This window comes from Panthera tigris, chromosome A2, assembly GCF_018350195.1.
Source record: "Panthera tigris isolate Pti1 chromosome A2, P.tigris_Pti1_mat1.1, whole genome shotgun sequence".
Classification (NCBI taxonomy): domain Eukaryota; kingdom Metazoa; phylum Chordata; class Mammalia; order Carnivora; family Felidae; genus Panthera; species Panthera tigris.
In genome coordinates, this window is record NC_056661.1 from 149,228,081 (window position 1) to 149,243,656 (window position 15,576).

Here is a 15,576-nt window from a genome sequence, read left to right on the forward strand (position 1 = left end):
AGGTGTGTGTGTGTGTGTGTGTGTGTGTGTGTGTGTGTGTGTGTGTGTCAAATCTTGCCATTTGCAACAACATGGATGGAGATGGAGAGTATAAGTGAAATAAGTCAGAGAAAGACAAATACTATATGATTTCACTAATATGTTCAACCTAAGAAACAAATGAACAAAGAAAAGATTTAAAAAAAAAAACAGATTCTTAAATATAAAGAACCGATGGTTATAGAATGGAGGGGGGATGGGCGATAATAAGTAAAAGGGATTAAGATTACACTTATGAGGAGCACTTAGTAATGTATAGAATTGTTGAATTACTATTGTACACATGATACTAATATAACACTGTAGGTTAATTATACTGGACTTAAATACAATTTTTAAAAAGACAACTATGATTAATGTTAAGAGCTCTAATGGGAAAAGTAACCAATATGTAAGAATAGATGGGCAATATAAGCAAAGATCTGGAAGCATTTAAGGAAGAATCTAAATGAAATGCTAAAAACCAAAAACACTAACAAAAATGAAAAATGCCTTTGATGGCCTCATCAGTAGTGGACTGGAAGTGGTCAAGGAAAGAATCAGTGAGCTTGAAGATAGGTAAGACCAACTCCCCAAACTGAAATGCTAAGAGGAACATGGAAGGGGAAAACAAAGAATATCAAAGGTCAGTGGGACAATTTTAAAAGATGTAAAGTACACATAATTGGAATACCAGGAGGAGAGGAAAAAGAACAGGAGCACAGAAAACATAAATATTTGTATTGTTAATGTGTTGTCAAAATATAAACTATACTTTGCTCATGCATCTGCATGCTTAGCAGTTAAAAGGTAAAATTTGGCAACTTTCATTCCATCTATAAACTTTTACTAAAGAAAATGAAAAGATCTTACCTTCTAAAATATCTTGCACACCTTATACTAGAAAATAGTGTGATTTTCTATCCTGTGATATTGAGTCTTTCATAATGAAAGTTTTGGGTCACTTTTTAATTTCCTCAAAACTTTCAGAAACAACGAGATTTTTTAACTTTATAGAATGCAAGAAGATAGCCTCCTTGTACCTGTGCCTACAAGATGTCTATCATGGTTGTCAAATATCAAAACACTGGTCTGCCAATAAACCACATTTTTGACATGTGGGAGAAGAATGTCCTCTAATTTGGAAGTAGTTTGAATGTGAGAATATAGGAAAGCACTACAGTAAAATAATTTACATTCTGTTTTCTCTCAAACTGTTTGATGATCTTTATAGAAGTACCAAGGACTGTAGAAGAGGATTCACTACGCCTGAGCTATTTGGTATTGTGTGTAGATTGTGACAAAAACTCAAACAGTGGGGGGGGGAATGACATTTGGGGGGAAAGAAGACTGACTCAAAACTCAAAGGTGTCACCAGAAGGGGCAGCCAAATGAAACAGCCATGAAAACTAATTTATTTGAAATCCACCTTAGTTTAAGTTCAGATTACCCCTGTGCTTTAAAAACATTTACGGGGTGCCTGGGTGGCTCAGTCGGTTAAGTGTCCGACTTCAGCCCGGGTCACGATCTCACGGTCCATGAGTTCGAGCCCCGCGTCAGGCTCTGGGCTGATGGCTCAGAGCCTGGAGCCTGCTTCCGATTCTGTGTCTCCCTCTCTCTCTGCCCCTCCCCCATTCATGCTCTGTCTCTCTCTGTCTCAAAAATAAATAAACATTAAAAAAAATTTTTTTTAAAGAAAAATAAAAACATTTTCCCTGCAGGTGCCTGGGTGGCTCACTCAGTTAGACATTCAATCTGGATTTTGGCTCAGGTCATGATCTCATGGTTCATGGAATCAAGCCCCAAGTCAGACTCTGCACTGAGAGCACGGAGCCTGCTTGGGATTCTCTCTCTCCACCTCTCTCTGCCCCTCCCCTAGTTTCTGCCCCCCCCCCAAAATAAATATCAAATTCAACACCCAAAAAACTAATAATCCAGTGAAGAAATGGGCAAAAGACATGAACACTTTTCCAAAGAAGACATCCAGATGGCTAACAGACACATGAAAAGATGCTCAACATCACTCATCATCAGGGAAATACAAATCAAAACCACAATGAGATACCACCTCACACCTATCAGAATGGCTAAAATTAGTAACTCAGGAATCAACAGATGTTGGTGAGGATGCAGAGAAAGGGGAACACTTTTGCCCTGCTGATTGGAATGCAAACTGGTGCAGCCACTCTGGAAAACAGTATGGAGGTTCCTCAAAAAATTAAAAATAGAACTACCCTACGACCCAGCAATTGCACTACCAGGTATACAAGGATACAAAAGTTCTGATTCAAAGGGGCACATGCACCCCAATGTTTGTAGCAGCACTATCAACAATAGTTAAATTATGAAAAGAGTCCAAATGTCCATCAACTGATGAACGGATAAAGAAGATGTGGAATATACTTACAATGGAATATTACTCAGCGATCAAAAAGAATGAAATCTTGCCATTTGCAACAACGTGGATGGAACTAGAGGGTATTATGCTAAGCAAAGTAAGTCAGAGAAAGATAAGTATATGATTTTACTCGTGGAAATGTAATAAAACAGATGAACATAGGGGAAGGGAAGGAAAAATAAGATAAAAACAGAGAGGGAGGCAAACCATAAGAGACTCAAATACAGAGAATAAAGTGAGGGTTGCTGATGGGGAGAGGAGTGGAGGGATAGACTAAATGGGTGATGGGCATTTGAGGGCACTTGTTGGGATGAGCACTGGGTGTTATATGTAAGTGATGAATACTAAATTCTACTCCTGAAATCATTATTACACTATATGTTAACTAACTTGAATTTAAATAAAATTTTAAAAAATGTTTAAGTAAAATTAAAAAAAAAAAAAAACAGTACACATTTTCCCCAAGTTTAACTTATGGTGACATCCAGTGTGCTTCAGTGTCTAACAACAATGAACAATCCAGACATGCAGAACCTACATGATGAATTTAAAGATGCAAACGGCCTGAATGCCAAAAAGCTAGTCTACTAGATAATAAGTGGATGGACATTTTTGAAGGGCTGGAAACTAATTCTTTACAGGTTGAAAAACCTGCTGTTGCTAGTAAGTAAAATCGTATTCCATGTTCAAACTCCTCTGTTGACGGGATTATCTAATTTGATGTCATTGCACTGGACTGCCACCAGGGACCAGTGTAAAGTGGGCTTGATAAGAGACCTGCAAGTGAGAGAGAACTTGACTTTGAATGTGTTCAGTGTTACCACTACACAGAAGAAAAGAGGGATGTCCTAAAGGCTGCAGGGAGTTCAGAGAGTATTATCAGAAAAGGAAATACAAAATGCAAAAATACTCTATTTTATCATGGGACATAACCATATCATTGTTAATTTTTATTAAATATAGGAAATATCTATTAGCCTCATTATATTTACCTTCAACTTTTAAAAGTCAATATTTATGTGTCTTAAGAATAGACAATAATATGGCTTATAAAATTTAAATATCCAACAAGGAGCTAAAATCTGTATCAGAAACAAAGATATTAATATATTATTATCACACATACTATTTGTTTAATTTCTTCTATAAATTACTAATTGCCACTGTTAACTGCTCCAATTGTTTTTGCTTCATAGTGTTTATATATCAGAAAAGGAAATATAGACTGTTATATTAATTTTAAATACCTATTTTATATTTTACTGTTAAAATCATAATATATGTGATGTATAGCTACCTATTACATACTATACTTTTTTTTGGGGGGGGGGGAGGGTCTGGGATGGCTGTGTCCTAGGTTGGCTGTCTACTATACATGTAGACAAACATCCTTCATAGATGTTTATATAAATATAAATATATATATTCAATTCTGAATTGTTTGACAATTATTGGATAGGTATTTCTACTGTCTACTGTTCTCTTGAAAGAGTTTAAAGGCTTCTAGGGGAAATATGTACAGGTATACTTCATGTCTGGATGAAACAATGGCAGATTAATTGAAAATAAGCTCATTTAAGCTAGCCATTAAATGTATGAATGAGGTAATTGTCAAGAAGTAAAAACAAGTTTTGTTAATCTCTAAAAAAATCTCCATTTATGGGGCCCCTGGGTGGCTCGGTTGGTGAAGCATCTGACTTCGGCTCAGGTCACGATCTCGCAATCCGTGAATTCAAGTCCCGCGTCCGGCTCTGCGCTGACAGCTCAGAGCCTGGAGCCTGCTTCAGATTCTATGTCTCCCTCTCTCTCTGCACGTCCCCCACTCACGCTCTGTCTCTCAAAAATGAATAAATGTTAAAAAAAATTTTTTTTAAATCTCCATTTAGAAATTTTATGGTATACTCTCTTTTTTAGTGAAAATACCCGCACGAGCTCCTTCTTGGCTTCTAAAAAGATATGTGAGGTAGGAGAACTATACTTGATTTCTTCCACCTGACTACATTCCTCCTTTCCCTCTGGCTTATGTGATTTTGATTTTGAGTTAAAGCAACAGGTAAAAGTAACTTTTTTATAACAATTGCTAATTGAAGTCTCCTTATATTCTCCATAGTATCTGTGACTAGGCCAGTGTTGTACGTAGCAGTGTTTACATGATGCATTTTGAAGCGTTGTGAGATTTCAGTATTCCCAAACTGTCCCCATTTGATGCCTTAAAATCTACAATTAGACATTTATTTCTCTGCATTTATCATTGCATTATCTGAGTTTCTCTTTTTGAAAAGAAACATTTCTGGCATAAGGTAATTATTTAACAGTTTACAATGGATGACTATCAAATGTGTTACTATCTGTAATAGCATTTGGAGCACTGGCCACCTATTTTTTGATACTCGTACCTAAAACACATATAATACTAGCACCAAAAAACTGGAAAAAGAATAGATAGTGAATTCAGGGATAACAGATAAACTGTGCAGTTTTGTCTAAGCCAGGAATACTTACATCACCATTCCCCTTGGCAAGTTAGAAACAGTGACATGAACAACCATCTAAGCAGTGGAAGAGTAAGTATCTGAGGATCGACTGAATTTATCCAACAGAGGAAACATGGTCTGTACTTTCTTCCTTCCTCAACTCTTCTAAGAACTTGGTTTCTACTTAGCATAATGGGTTCTGTAGAAATATGTAGGCTCTCCTGCCCCAAAAACTTATAAAATTAGGTAAGATACCATCTTTAGGCATACCTGTACTTGCATCTAGAATTGATCAAACTAAAACAATTTTTAAAAATATATTAGTTATATCTATGGAAAGCAATCAAATGATATATCAAAATAGGAGAAAGTAAAGTGTTCGAGTTACAGGATGTGAATTCTAGACCTGCCCCTCCCTCTTATTAGCTACATGATCTTAAGAAAATAGTTTAACCATCCTGATTCCCTAATATTCCCTCTCTGATATAAGATAGGGATAACATTGGCCATCCTGCCTATATCATAGGACTGGTAAGATCTCCAAGTCAGGTAATAATAGCTGTAAGAATCCTTTACATACTCTGAGGTGTAATATACATTACATTACTCTTGATTAGATAGCTCGTGGTTGACATTGAAATCTGAGTACCCAATTTCTTTCAGCTCCCAAAATAAGATTCACAGGCTCAGCAAAGACCAACAAAGACAATTGGTAGAAACTGGTGAGAAGTCAATCCAGGAAATAATTCAGCCCAAGAGCACTGATTTGTATGGAAACTGTTTCAAAGTGACATCCTTCAAGTGTCCTATGAGCACACAAATTCCCAGTTGGACTGAGAAGACAAGGATCCCAAGAGGAGGTGTTTTGGGTTTTTTCTTATTGTTTCAGATTTTAATAAATACAAAGGTTGTTTTCACTGTATCATTAATAAATCCTATGAAGTTTGGATTATGAGAACTGCTTTTATAAACAGAGAGGATTAATAGCCATTTTATTCCTGATTCTGAAAAATATTTGCTTAATTTCTATATGAGTCTATTACAGAAAAAAATTATTTCAGTTTAATATAGCTTTGAAAAAAAACCTAATTGCCTTATTCCCAATACCCCCTTGTTATTGGTGTCCTTTCCATACTATAGAATAAAAAAGTAATGAACTGATACACATGACATGAACGAATCTCAGAATCGTTGTGTTAAGTACAAGAAGACAGATACAGAAAAGTAAATGCTATATGAAATCTCATGTATATGAAATGCAAAGTAACTCACAGAGACAAAAAAAAAAAACAAAAAAAAAAACAAAAACAGATAAGGGTTTCCTGGAGGAAGAAGGGATAGAGAAGGAGATGAAGGCAAGAATGGACTGGAAAGGAACACAAGGAATCTTTTAGGGTTATTTTCTAGGTCTTGATTGTGGTGATGGGTTTCACAGTTGTTTACAACTGTTGAACTACCAGGGTTTTAGTTTCCAGGGCAACAAGCTGGGTAGAGTTATCCTCTGCTGAGATGCCAAAGACTGAGGGCAGAGCAGCAATTCAGTTTAGACTTGGTTTTGAAATGCCTTTCAGACACTGAAATACAGGTACTAACTAAGCAGTTGGATAGGAGTCGAGTTCAGGGAAGAGGTCTGGGCTAGATGTACATTTGGGAATTTTCAGATAAAGATAGTACTTTAGGGTGTGAACCTAGACAAGACTTCTAAATGAGTACAGATAATAGAAGAGGGTTAAGGAGCATATCCTTAAGAATTCCAGTACTGATCAGAAAAAGAAAAGAACCAACAAAAGAAGCATAAGGAGCACCTTGTGGGCTAGGAGGAAAACCAAGAGGATGTGTTGTGCTGGAAGCTAAGTAAGAAAGTGTATCAAAGAGGAGGCAATAATCAACTCAGTCTGATGCTTCTGATAAATGAAGTGGATTTACTTTTGGGTTTTACAACATGGAAGTATTATTCAGGATCTTGATCAGAGAAATTCCAGTAGAATGACAGAAGCACAAATCTAATTAAAGTATATTTTAAAATAGGAGAGAGAGTGGAGACAGGTAGTCTTCATGGAATTTTGTTGAAAAAGGGAGGTTTTTTTTCAGTGCCCCCCCTCCACAGCTACTAAAAATTATGTTTTTCAGCCTCATTCAGCCTTTCCTGAGCTGAGCTGAGAGTCTCATCACTTACTGATTACATTATCTTACAGGCATATGTCCTCATAAATCTTGATGACATACGAATAAAAACTCTATAATTTTTTTTTACTGAAGTCATTTCAGAGGGACTTGTCTTTAATTCTTTTCTGTTTCCCCTTTCTTTACAATATATACATTTAGAGCTGTACATTTTCCTCTAAATTCCTAGCTTCATTATCTGTTTATTACAGAAGGAATTCTGTCCTTTCCCCTTACTGAACTTACCAAGTGGGAAATGAGATGAATTCTGTCAGAGAATAGTGAGAGATCTAGGCAGACTTCTTCAGTTCTGGAAGAGTTCATATTTACTGATGAGCTATGGTACAAATACAGAGATTCAGCTGACTGAGAAGAGTAGGGGAGGAGTAAATTCATAATAAATCCTGGCAGACAGGTTTATATCCAAATTATTTCTTTGAATTTGGTAAACAAACAGTATCCAGTCTTCTATTTAGCTGGACCACCAACACCCAGAAGTGAGTCATGGTATTTCAGGCATCATTTCTGTTTCCTCAGAACATGATTTCCCTGCACAGATTCATATTATTAGCTGCCTATAAACATTTCATCTAGTGCTATCGCTGGACTCTAAATACTGGTCAATCCTAACAGCAAAAGGAAATCCAGTTATTGAAGCTGAGTGATGGATTTAAGAGGGTTTCTTATACTATTCTCTCTTTTGGGGGATATTGAAATTTTTAAAAATGAAGTCCAAATGTTTCTCTCCCAGGTATCAGTTGTGCCCTAGAAATTGTACCCATCAATTTCCTCAGGGACATAATTCTAATGACTACCCTCTTTCTCACTTTCTCAAAATATAGAAGCATTCACTTTAAAATTTTTTTAAATGTTTATTTTTGAGAGAGAGAAAGCGCAAGCAGGGGAGGGGCAGAGAGAGGGAAACAGAGGATCTGAAGCAGGCTCTGTCCTGCTCTGAACAGTGAGATCATGATCTGAGCTGAAGTCGGACACTTAACCAACTGAGCCACCCAGGTGCCCTGCAACATTCACTTTTAATAATGGACGCTTCCATTTTTAAAAAGCCAAATTGTGAAAAATTCAAACATAAACAAAAGTAGAATATAATAATGAATCCACCGGTGCCCATGACCCACCCTTAGTAGTTATCGGCATCCTGCTATTCTTCCATCTATTTCCCACTACTTTTTTTGTGTGTGCTATTTAGAGCATTTAAAGTATCTAAAGCATTTAGAGCAAGTTCAGCAAATCATGTCATTTTGCCCATAAATAGTTCAATGTAGGTCTCTAACTAGATAAGCTTTTTATTTTTTAACAAAGCATAACCTATTTCTTGCTTTTATTCTAAGTGTATTCTCCTTCTTCTTCTGTGGTCTACATACCACCTTAAGCATCCTAAGTAATCCTGCCACGTCCTTTAAAATGTCTACTAGTCTTCTTCAGGCTTTATTCGTGGTTTCCTTTTATCCCTTATCTCTCTTCCTGAGTACACTGAATTTTCAAGAATTGTGTTGAAATGTACATGAAATAAAATGTACCATCTTAACCATTATGAAGCGTAAAGTTCAGTTTTGCTAAGTATATTCACATGGTTGTGCACACAATCTCCAAAATTGTTTTCATCTTGCAAAACTGAAACTCTATACCCATTAAGCAACTCCCCGTTTCTCCTTCCTCTCAGCTCCTGGCAAGTATCTACTTTGAGTCTTTTTGACTCTGACTATTCTAGGTACCTTATATTAAGTGTAATCAAGTATTTGAAAGACAAATACTTAGCATTTGTTTCACTTAGCATAATGTCCTCAAGTTACATCCATGTTATAGCAGGTGTCAGAATTTCCTTCCTTGTTAAGGCTGAATGATACTACATTGTAGGTACATAGCATGTTATTTATCCATTCATCCATCAGTGGGCACTTGGATTGCTTCCACCTTTTTGGCTACTGTGACTAATACTCCTTCTATGAACATGGTTCTACAAATAACTCTTTGAAACCTGCTTTCAACTCTTTGGGGCATATACCCCGGTGTAGAATTGCTGGATCATATAGTAAGTCTATTTTCAATTTTTGAGGAGCCACCATACTGGTTTTCATAGTGACTGCACCATTTTACATTCCCACCAATAGTGCTCCAGGGTTCTAATTTCTTCACATCCTTACCAACACTTACTTTCTGGGTTTTCTTTGGTGGTAGTCTTAGTAATTGAGAGGGGAGATAAACACTTTTTTAAAACATTATACTAATTATCATAATTAAAATAAACAATTCCTTCATATCATGTAATAAAGAAGGGATTTCTAACATACTCTTCCCATGGTTTTTCCCATATCTCCATCCTTCTGTTTCCCAAGATGAGAAGCTTTGGAGTCACCACTGGTTCCTCTCTTCTCTCATCCTACATTAATTCATTAGAAAAATCTCAAAATACAGTAAAACCTTGGTATTGGAGCATAATTCGTTTTGGAAACATGGTTGTAATCCAAAGCACTCATTTCTCAAAGCAAATTTCAAGAAAATTCAAGCAAATTTCAATTGGCTCAGTTGTGATCATACGACATTCGGCATCACCTACCACTCATATTGCAAGATACCGCTCGTTTATCAAGTTAAAATTTTATTAGAAATGTTCGCTCGTCTTGCGGACACTCACAGAACAAGTTACTCGCAATCCAAGGTTTTACTGTATAGGACTATATAACAGCAGGATCCTGTTAAAACAAATCTTAGATCGTGACACTCCTCAAAATCTTTCAGTGCTTCCCCATTTCATACTTAGTAAAATCAAAGTCTTTACCATGGCCTGTGAGGCCTCATGTGAACAGAGTCCAAATTACCTATCTGAGCTGCTATCTTATCTCTTTCTTCTTGATTCAATCTGCTGTAGCCACTTGTGCCATCTTGGTGATCCTTCAACGCACAACCATGCACCTAGCTCAGGGCCTTCACACTTACTCTTCCTCTTGCCTAGAATGCTCTTCCCTCTGGTATCTGCCTGACTCACTCCCTAACTCCTTTGACATGTCAGCTTCACAGGGAGGCCTTCCCTGAACGCCTTTAAAAAAAAATAAAAATCTCTCCCCTAAGAATTCTTTATTCCCCTCCCCAGCTTTATTTTACCTCATAAGTTTTATCCCCTGACGTATATTTTACTTTTGATTTGCTTATTTTCTGACCCTGTAATTAAAGTATGAGGTCCAAATGGATAAGAATCTTTAGGTAGATCTTGGCACATAATGTTCAATAAATAATTGTTGAGTCAATTCAGTTCACGTATTTATACATATTTTTGTGGTTGCTCCACAGATCTGCATCACAACTTGAAAAGAAAAATGAAAGAATGTACTTCTTTCCAAAGCAAGACGACTGGCATAAATTGGACAGATGATGAGAAAAGAATCTACAGGGATAAAAGAATAGCTCAAACTCAAGAAATACTGCAGTATTTGCTCCCTATCATGGAAAGCACTAAAATTGTGCAAAACCCCCAGATAAAACAGATACTCAATCCAAGAACCAACTTCCAAATTCAACATCAGTAAGTCAATACAATTTTGTCATTCTCAGCTATTTAATACATTTTTGGTAAAGAAGGAATGCTTATTAATTCATTAAGAATTGTTAAGAAACAAACATACCCTCTTAAAAATGGCAGCTATATCACATTTGACAAAGGAACAAAAGCCCAAAGCCATCAAAAAACATTGGCTATGTGAAGGGAGTAGGTTATCCGGACTTATTTGATTGTCTATTTGCATGACATTACTCATTAGTTTGAATCTATGAGTAAAGTATGCATGAATAAAGTGTGACCGTAGCCTGACTTCAGATTTCTCCAATGTGTTTAAGCCCTATAATCCTAGGGAGCAACCAGAATTAGAAAAAATTAACTTGAGTTACTTCAGTTTATGGATATTCAGAAGAAAGCACAAAGGATAAGACCAGATTAGGGCGCCTGGCTGAAGTACTTTCTATGTGCCACGCACGATTCTATGTTTATATACACACATGCACATATTTTACATTCTACACGTAAGGAAATTGGGCTACAACGAGGTTAAGTAATTTGTCCAAGGTCACACAGCCAACAGGTAGCAGAACTGCTACGCCAGTTAGACATTCTGCTTTCAGAGTCTATCATCACTGTGCTTTGATAGTTCTCTTTAAAATATAAATGATAGGGCACCTGGGTGGCTCAGTCGATTGGGCGTCTGACTGCTCTCGCAGTTCGTGAGTTCAAGCCCCGCGTTGGGCTCTGTGCTGACAGCTCGGAGCCTGGAGCCTGCTTCAGATTCTGTCTCCCTCTCTTTGCCCCTCCCCCACTCGTGCTCTCTGTCTCTCAAAAATAAATAAAAAACATTTTTTAAAAAGTTTTTAAAATACAAACGAAAAACAGAAGATCAATATACTTAATATTCACAGATCACCTACACATCAGTGACAAAATGGGAGTATTTCGATAGGAAAATGAGCAAAGCCTATGAACCATAAATTCACAAAAGAAAAAAAATGGCCAACGAACATTTACAGTGTTTAATTTCACTTAAAGGAGTGCAAATTAAAACGATCATGAAATACTGTTCATTTTTGCCTCCAAGTGGAAGAATTCACTCACTGGTGATTGGAATATGAACTGATACAGAGGCTTGGGAAGGCAGTCTAACAATATAAATGAAAAATCCTCAATGTCATACATTCATTTTGACTAAAAAATTCCACTTTTAGAAATTAAACCTAATTTCTAAAAGGAAAAAAAAACCTAGGTAAGAGCTTTCTGAATGCTCAACAGAAGATTGCTGAAATAAATTATAGTATATCCATAAAATTAAATGTTATGTGACTATTAAATATTATAAGTACATATTAATTAACAGGGGATAATGTTCATGATGCATAAGTGAATAAGAGCTACAGAACAGCTTTGGTATGGTTGCATTTGTACACTATGCAAATACACTTAATGTGTGCATATTATACACACTCAAACACAAGGATACCTAGAAAAATCTCTGGTAGCACATAGTCCCAACAATAATCATCTCTGGATAAAATATTGGCAGAGGATGATACTACTCTTTATGCTTTTTTTTCTTAAATTTTGATTAATGCCTATTCTTTATTATATAATCAGCAAAGTCAAAAAATTATAAAAAATAGGCAACTGGTAACAGTTTTTAGTCAGATGGGATAGCTATCACTGAAGGCAGTGCCTAACAGAAATTCTATCTAATGGATCAGTTAATATGCAAGAAACAGATAGCCTAGGCCTAGGCAAACAAGGGATCCGTCACATATAATATCAGCAGACTCAAAAATCAGGAAACTAATAACAAAATACAATGGACCTAGGCAAAGGTGACAACTAAGACATAGCTTGATTTTTTAATCATTATTTTCATGAGAGATTTCTTACATCCTTCAAACCCATAAATTTACTTAGTGTGGATTACCCTGAATCTAGAAGAGTAGATATATAGTAGGTTATATTAATTAAGAACTCTTTGGTTGCAAATAACAGAAACCAGTTTAAGCTAGATTAATCAAAAAGCATAAGGTAGGGTAAGCGGGAAGAGTTCTGAGAAAATCCAAGACTATTTATGGAAATAAAGAGGAGAGAGGATTCAGCCAGGTCTCAAAAAGGACTGACACTGGGGAATGGAAAGCTACCAGGGCTCTTTATCCATCGTCAGTCTCTGCTTTTCTTGCTCTACAAAAGTGTTTTCATACCTCTTACCCTCACAAATCTGCATCCTATAACACTTTAACTTACAAGACACGCTATCTTTCATTGCCAATTCTAAATTATAGGGAAAGACAATGTGGTTGGCAGCCATACCAGTGGGTTACAGATCAGACAGTTACAAATATGGCTGATGGAAGGCCTAGCTCTGTGGATCAAGAGGCAGTCCCCAGAGAAGGGCAAATTGTGCCTGGGGCAGACACTTCCCAAAAGTTTCTAATGTAGGTATACATGGATATAAGAAAGAGTACGAAAGTAGCAAGCAAGACCATTCTTAACAGATGGATTGACTGTATATTTAAATTATTTTTATAATTGGGGCGGCTGGGTGGCTCGGTCGGTTAAGCGACCAACTTCAGCCCAGGTCATGATCTCACAGTCTGTGAGTTTGAGCCCCGCGTCGGGCTCTGTGCTGACAGCGCAGAGCCTGGAGCCTGCTTCGGATTCTGTCTCCGTCTCTCTCTCTGCCCCTCCCCTGCTCACGCTCTGTTTCTCTCTCTCTCAAAAATAAATATTAAAAAAAGTCTTAAAAAACTATTCTTATGATAATTAAATATTTTTTGTTCTTTGAGCTTTTTTATGGCTGCCTTTCTCTTTTATATATACTTGGCCTGACTGGCTCAGCACACATACCCAGAGTAAGTGATTACTGAGTAAAGGGAGAATAAACAAAAAATGAGAAAAATCACACCTTTGTTAAACCACTTTACACCTCAATCCAGGTTTAGACTAGAGAGAGACTACTTAATGTGTTTTATGGCAGAATTATCATATTCAAGAATGTAACATCTGAACATAGGGCTTGAACTTAAGTGGTCTGCTCTGTTCTTAACCAAAATGAATAGAGTCTAGTATATTAGCAAGACGATTTACGTCTCTTAACTTTACCTCCAGTCCAACACTGGTCAGAAGTCAGACATTGAGGAATAAATCTCATGTTTGACATTCCACCTAGTAAAGATACAAATTCTTGTGAAGGGTTATATAGATCAAAATGCGATTGGAGAGAGTTTGCACTTCTGGGAAGATGAAATAGATGCAGCTCCCCTCTTTGGGATTCACACCGATCTTTTTCCTGACTATAGAAAAAAGCCAAGACCTATAGCAGTGTACCAAGCACGTTCTAATAGGGTAAACAAGTCGATTTTTAGAGAAAAGTGGAATTTTAGAGAACACTTATTGTAACTAGATGTATAGGTAAGGCCCGGAGGCCCAGAGTGGCCATTATATCAGGAAGCCTGGGTCAGGGCAGGCATCTCAATAGACATATCCTCTGGGCACTCAGAAGTACAGGAACGGAGTACTTCTGAAAAATCGTGACCAGAAATGAAGACATAGATCATTCTCATAGAAATAATGGTGAAAGTTTTAAGGGAAGAGGAACTCAGCAAAGAATTTAAAAATATGACTTAAGCTATCACAAATACCTAAGGACTACACACACCTAGGGTACGTGTGGACAAAAACTCACGTATTTTATTTCATTCCCAGATTAAAGCCAGCTACTTTCATAAATATAAAGAGATACAGCACATCCTGGACACAACCCAGAAATCCCCGTTTTACAAGCCAAAGTAACCTTGCGGTAAGCTCTTCAGAGTGGCTCCAGTCCGTGTCCCAGCGGTCATTTGAAAGTTTGTCACCTCTCAAGGTGCCCGAGAAGAAGAAAAAACACTCTCAAATCAAGGCCACAAAGACTCAAGATGTGAAACCTCTCAGCAGCAAATGGGAGACTGCTCCCTCAAGTTTTGAGAAGGATGCAGATATCAAAGGAAAGAGTCTTCAAGCTGAAGGATCCAGTGACCAAAACTCTAAGCAAATAGCTCCACATCTAACTAGGAATAGGGATGAGCAACCAAATAGGAATTATGGACAGCCTACTTCCATTTGAAGTTCCAAAGGGACAAATAATTTAGCTTTATGCTACTCTGAAAACTGTGGATGAAAAATAACATATGCTTACATAGTAAAAAGAAAAGGAAAAGAAAGAAAAATGAGAAAGCCCTCCCCACCCCCCTAACTCTATCCCTCCCCTTACACATACATATACTAAACTACAAACTCTAGATAACTCTTCTTTAGTGGGAACATCTTTTAGAGATTTAAAAAGAAATCCAAAGAAAATACAGAAAATTTAGAATTACTTATTTATATATAATTTTTGTCAAGATGGAAAAAAATCTATGAACTTTTGAATTCTCCTAAAACAACTTATGCATAAAACTCAAGGAAGGAATGGCATATACTATGACTTTAACATCCCTACAAGGCACCTTAATGAATCAGCAAACATCATTTCTTGATTTTCTGTTACGTCTTTAGTGTGCTAGAAACCAATGATATAAAAGACATTTCTCCCCACTGGAAGGTTATTGTATAATTGTACATATAAAGCACACATGACTAAAATAATTATAGAATAAGATAGTACATAGTGAAGTGCTAAGTTGTACATCTCCAATAATTAAAATACTATATATTAAAGGATGTTAAGTACACAGAGCAAAAGTGTGTCACAAAATAACACTGAAATGCATAGATTATGGTTCATAATAGTTCTTTTACTTCTCAAAGTATAGCAAAAATGTAAAAGATTAGATGTGCAGTTTCCTTTAGAGTGGACAAATGTACATCTCCAGCCATTCATTCATGGGAAAGCAAGTGGAGCATCTCACAAGTTTATCATTCATAAGACAGTGAGCACTGGTGGGATTCCTTGAGGACACTACAGAGAAACAGATAGGTCGGGCAAATAATAAAGATGGATGTGATAGTGAGAAAAC

The 15,576-nt window shown here is 36.7% G+C and overlaps 1 protein-coding gene across 1 annotated transcript in view; it reads left to right on the forward strand.

Annotated features, from left to right (window-relative positions):
• The window catches only part of AGBL3 (AGBL carboxypeptidase 3), a 72,938-nt gene extending 57,778 nt beyond the window's left edge, over positions 1-15,160 (forward strand). The window contains 4 exon segments of the mRNA XM_042972896.1: positions 4,331-4,379; positions 5,554-5,750; positions 10,360-10,591; positions 14,285-15,160. Of these exon segments, the coding sequence (XP_042828830.1) occupies positions 4,331-4,379; positions 5,554-5,750; positions 10,360-10,591; positions 14,285-14,684 (878 nt within the window). The 3' untranslated portion in view covers positions 14,685-15,160.
• Positions 15,161-15,576: the final 416 nt, after the last annotated feature.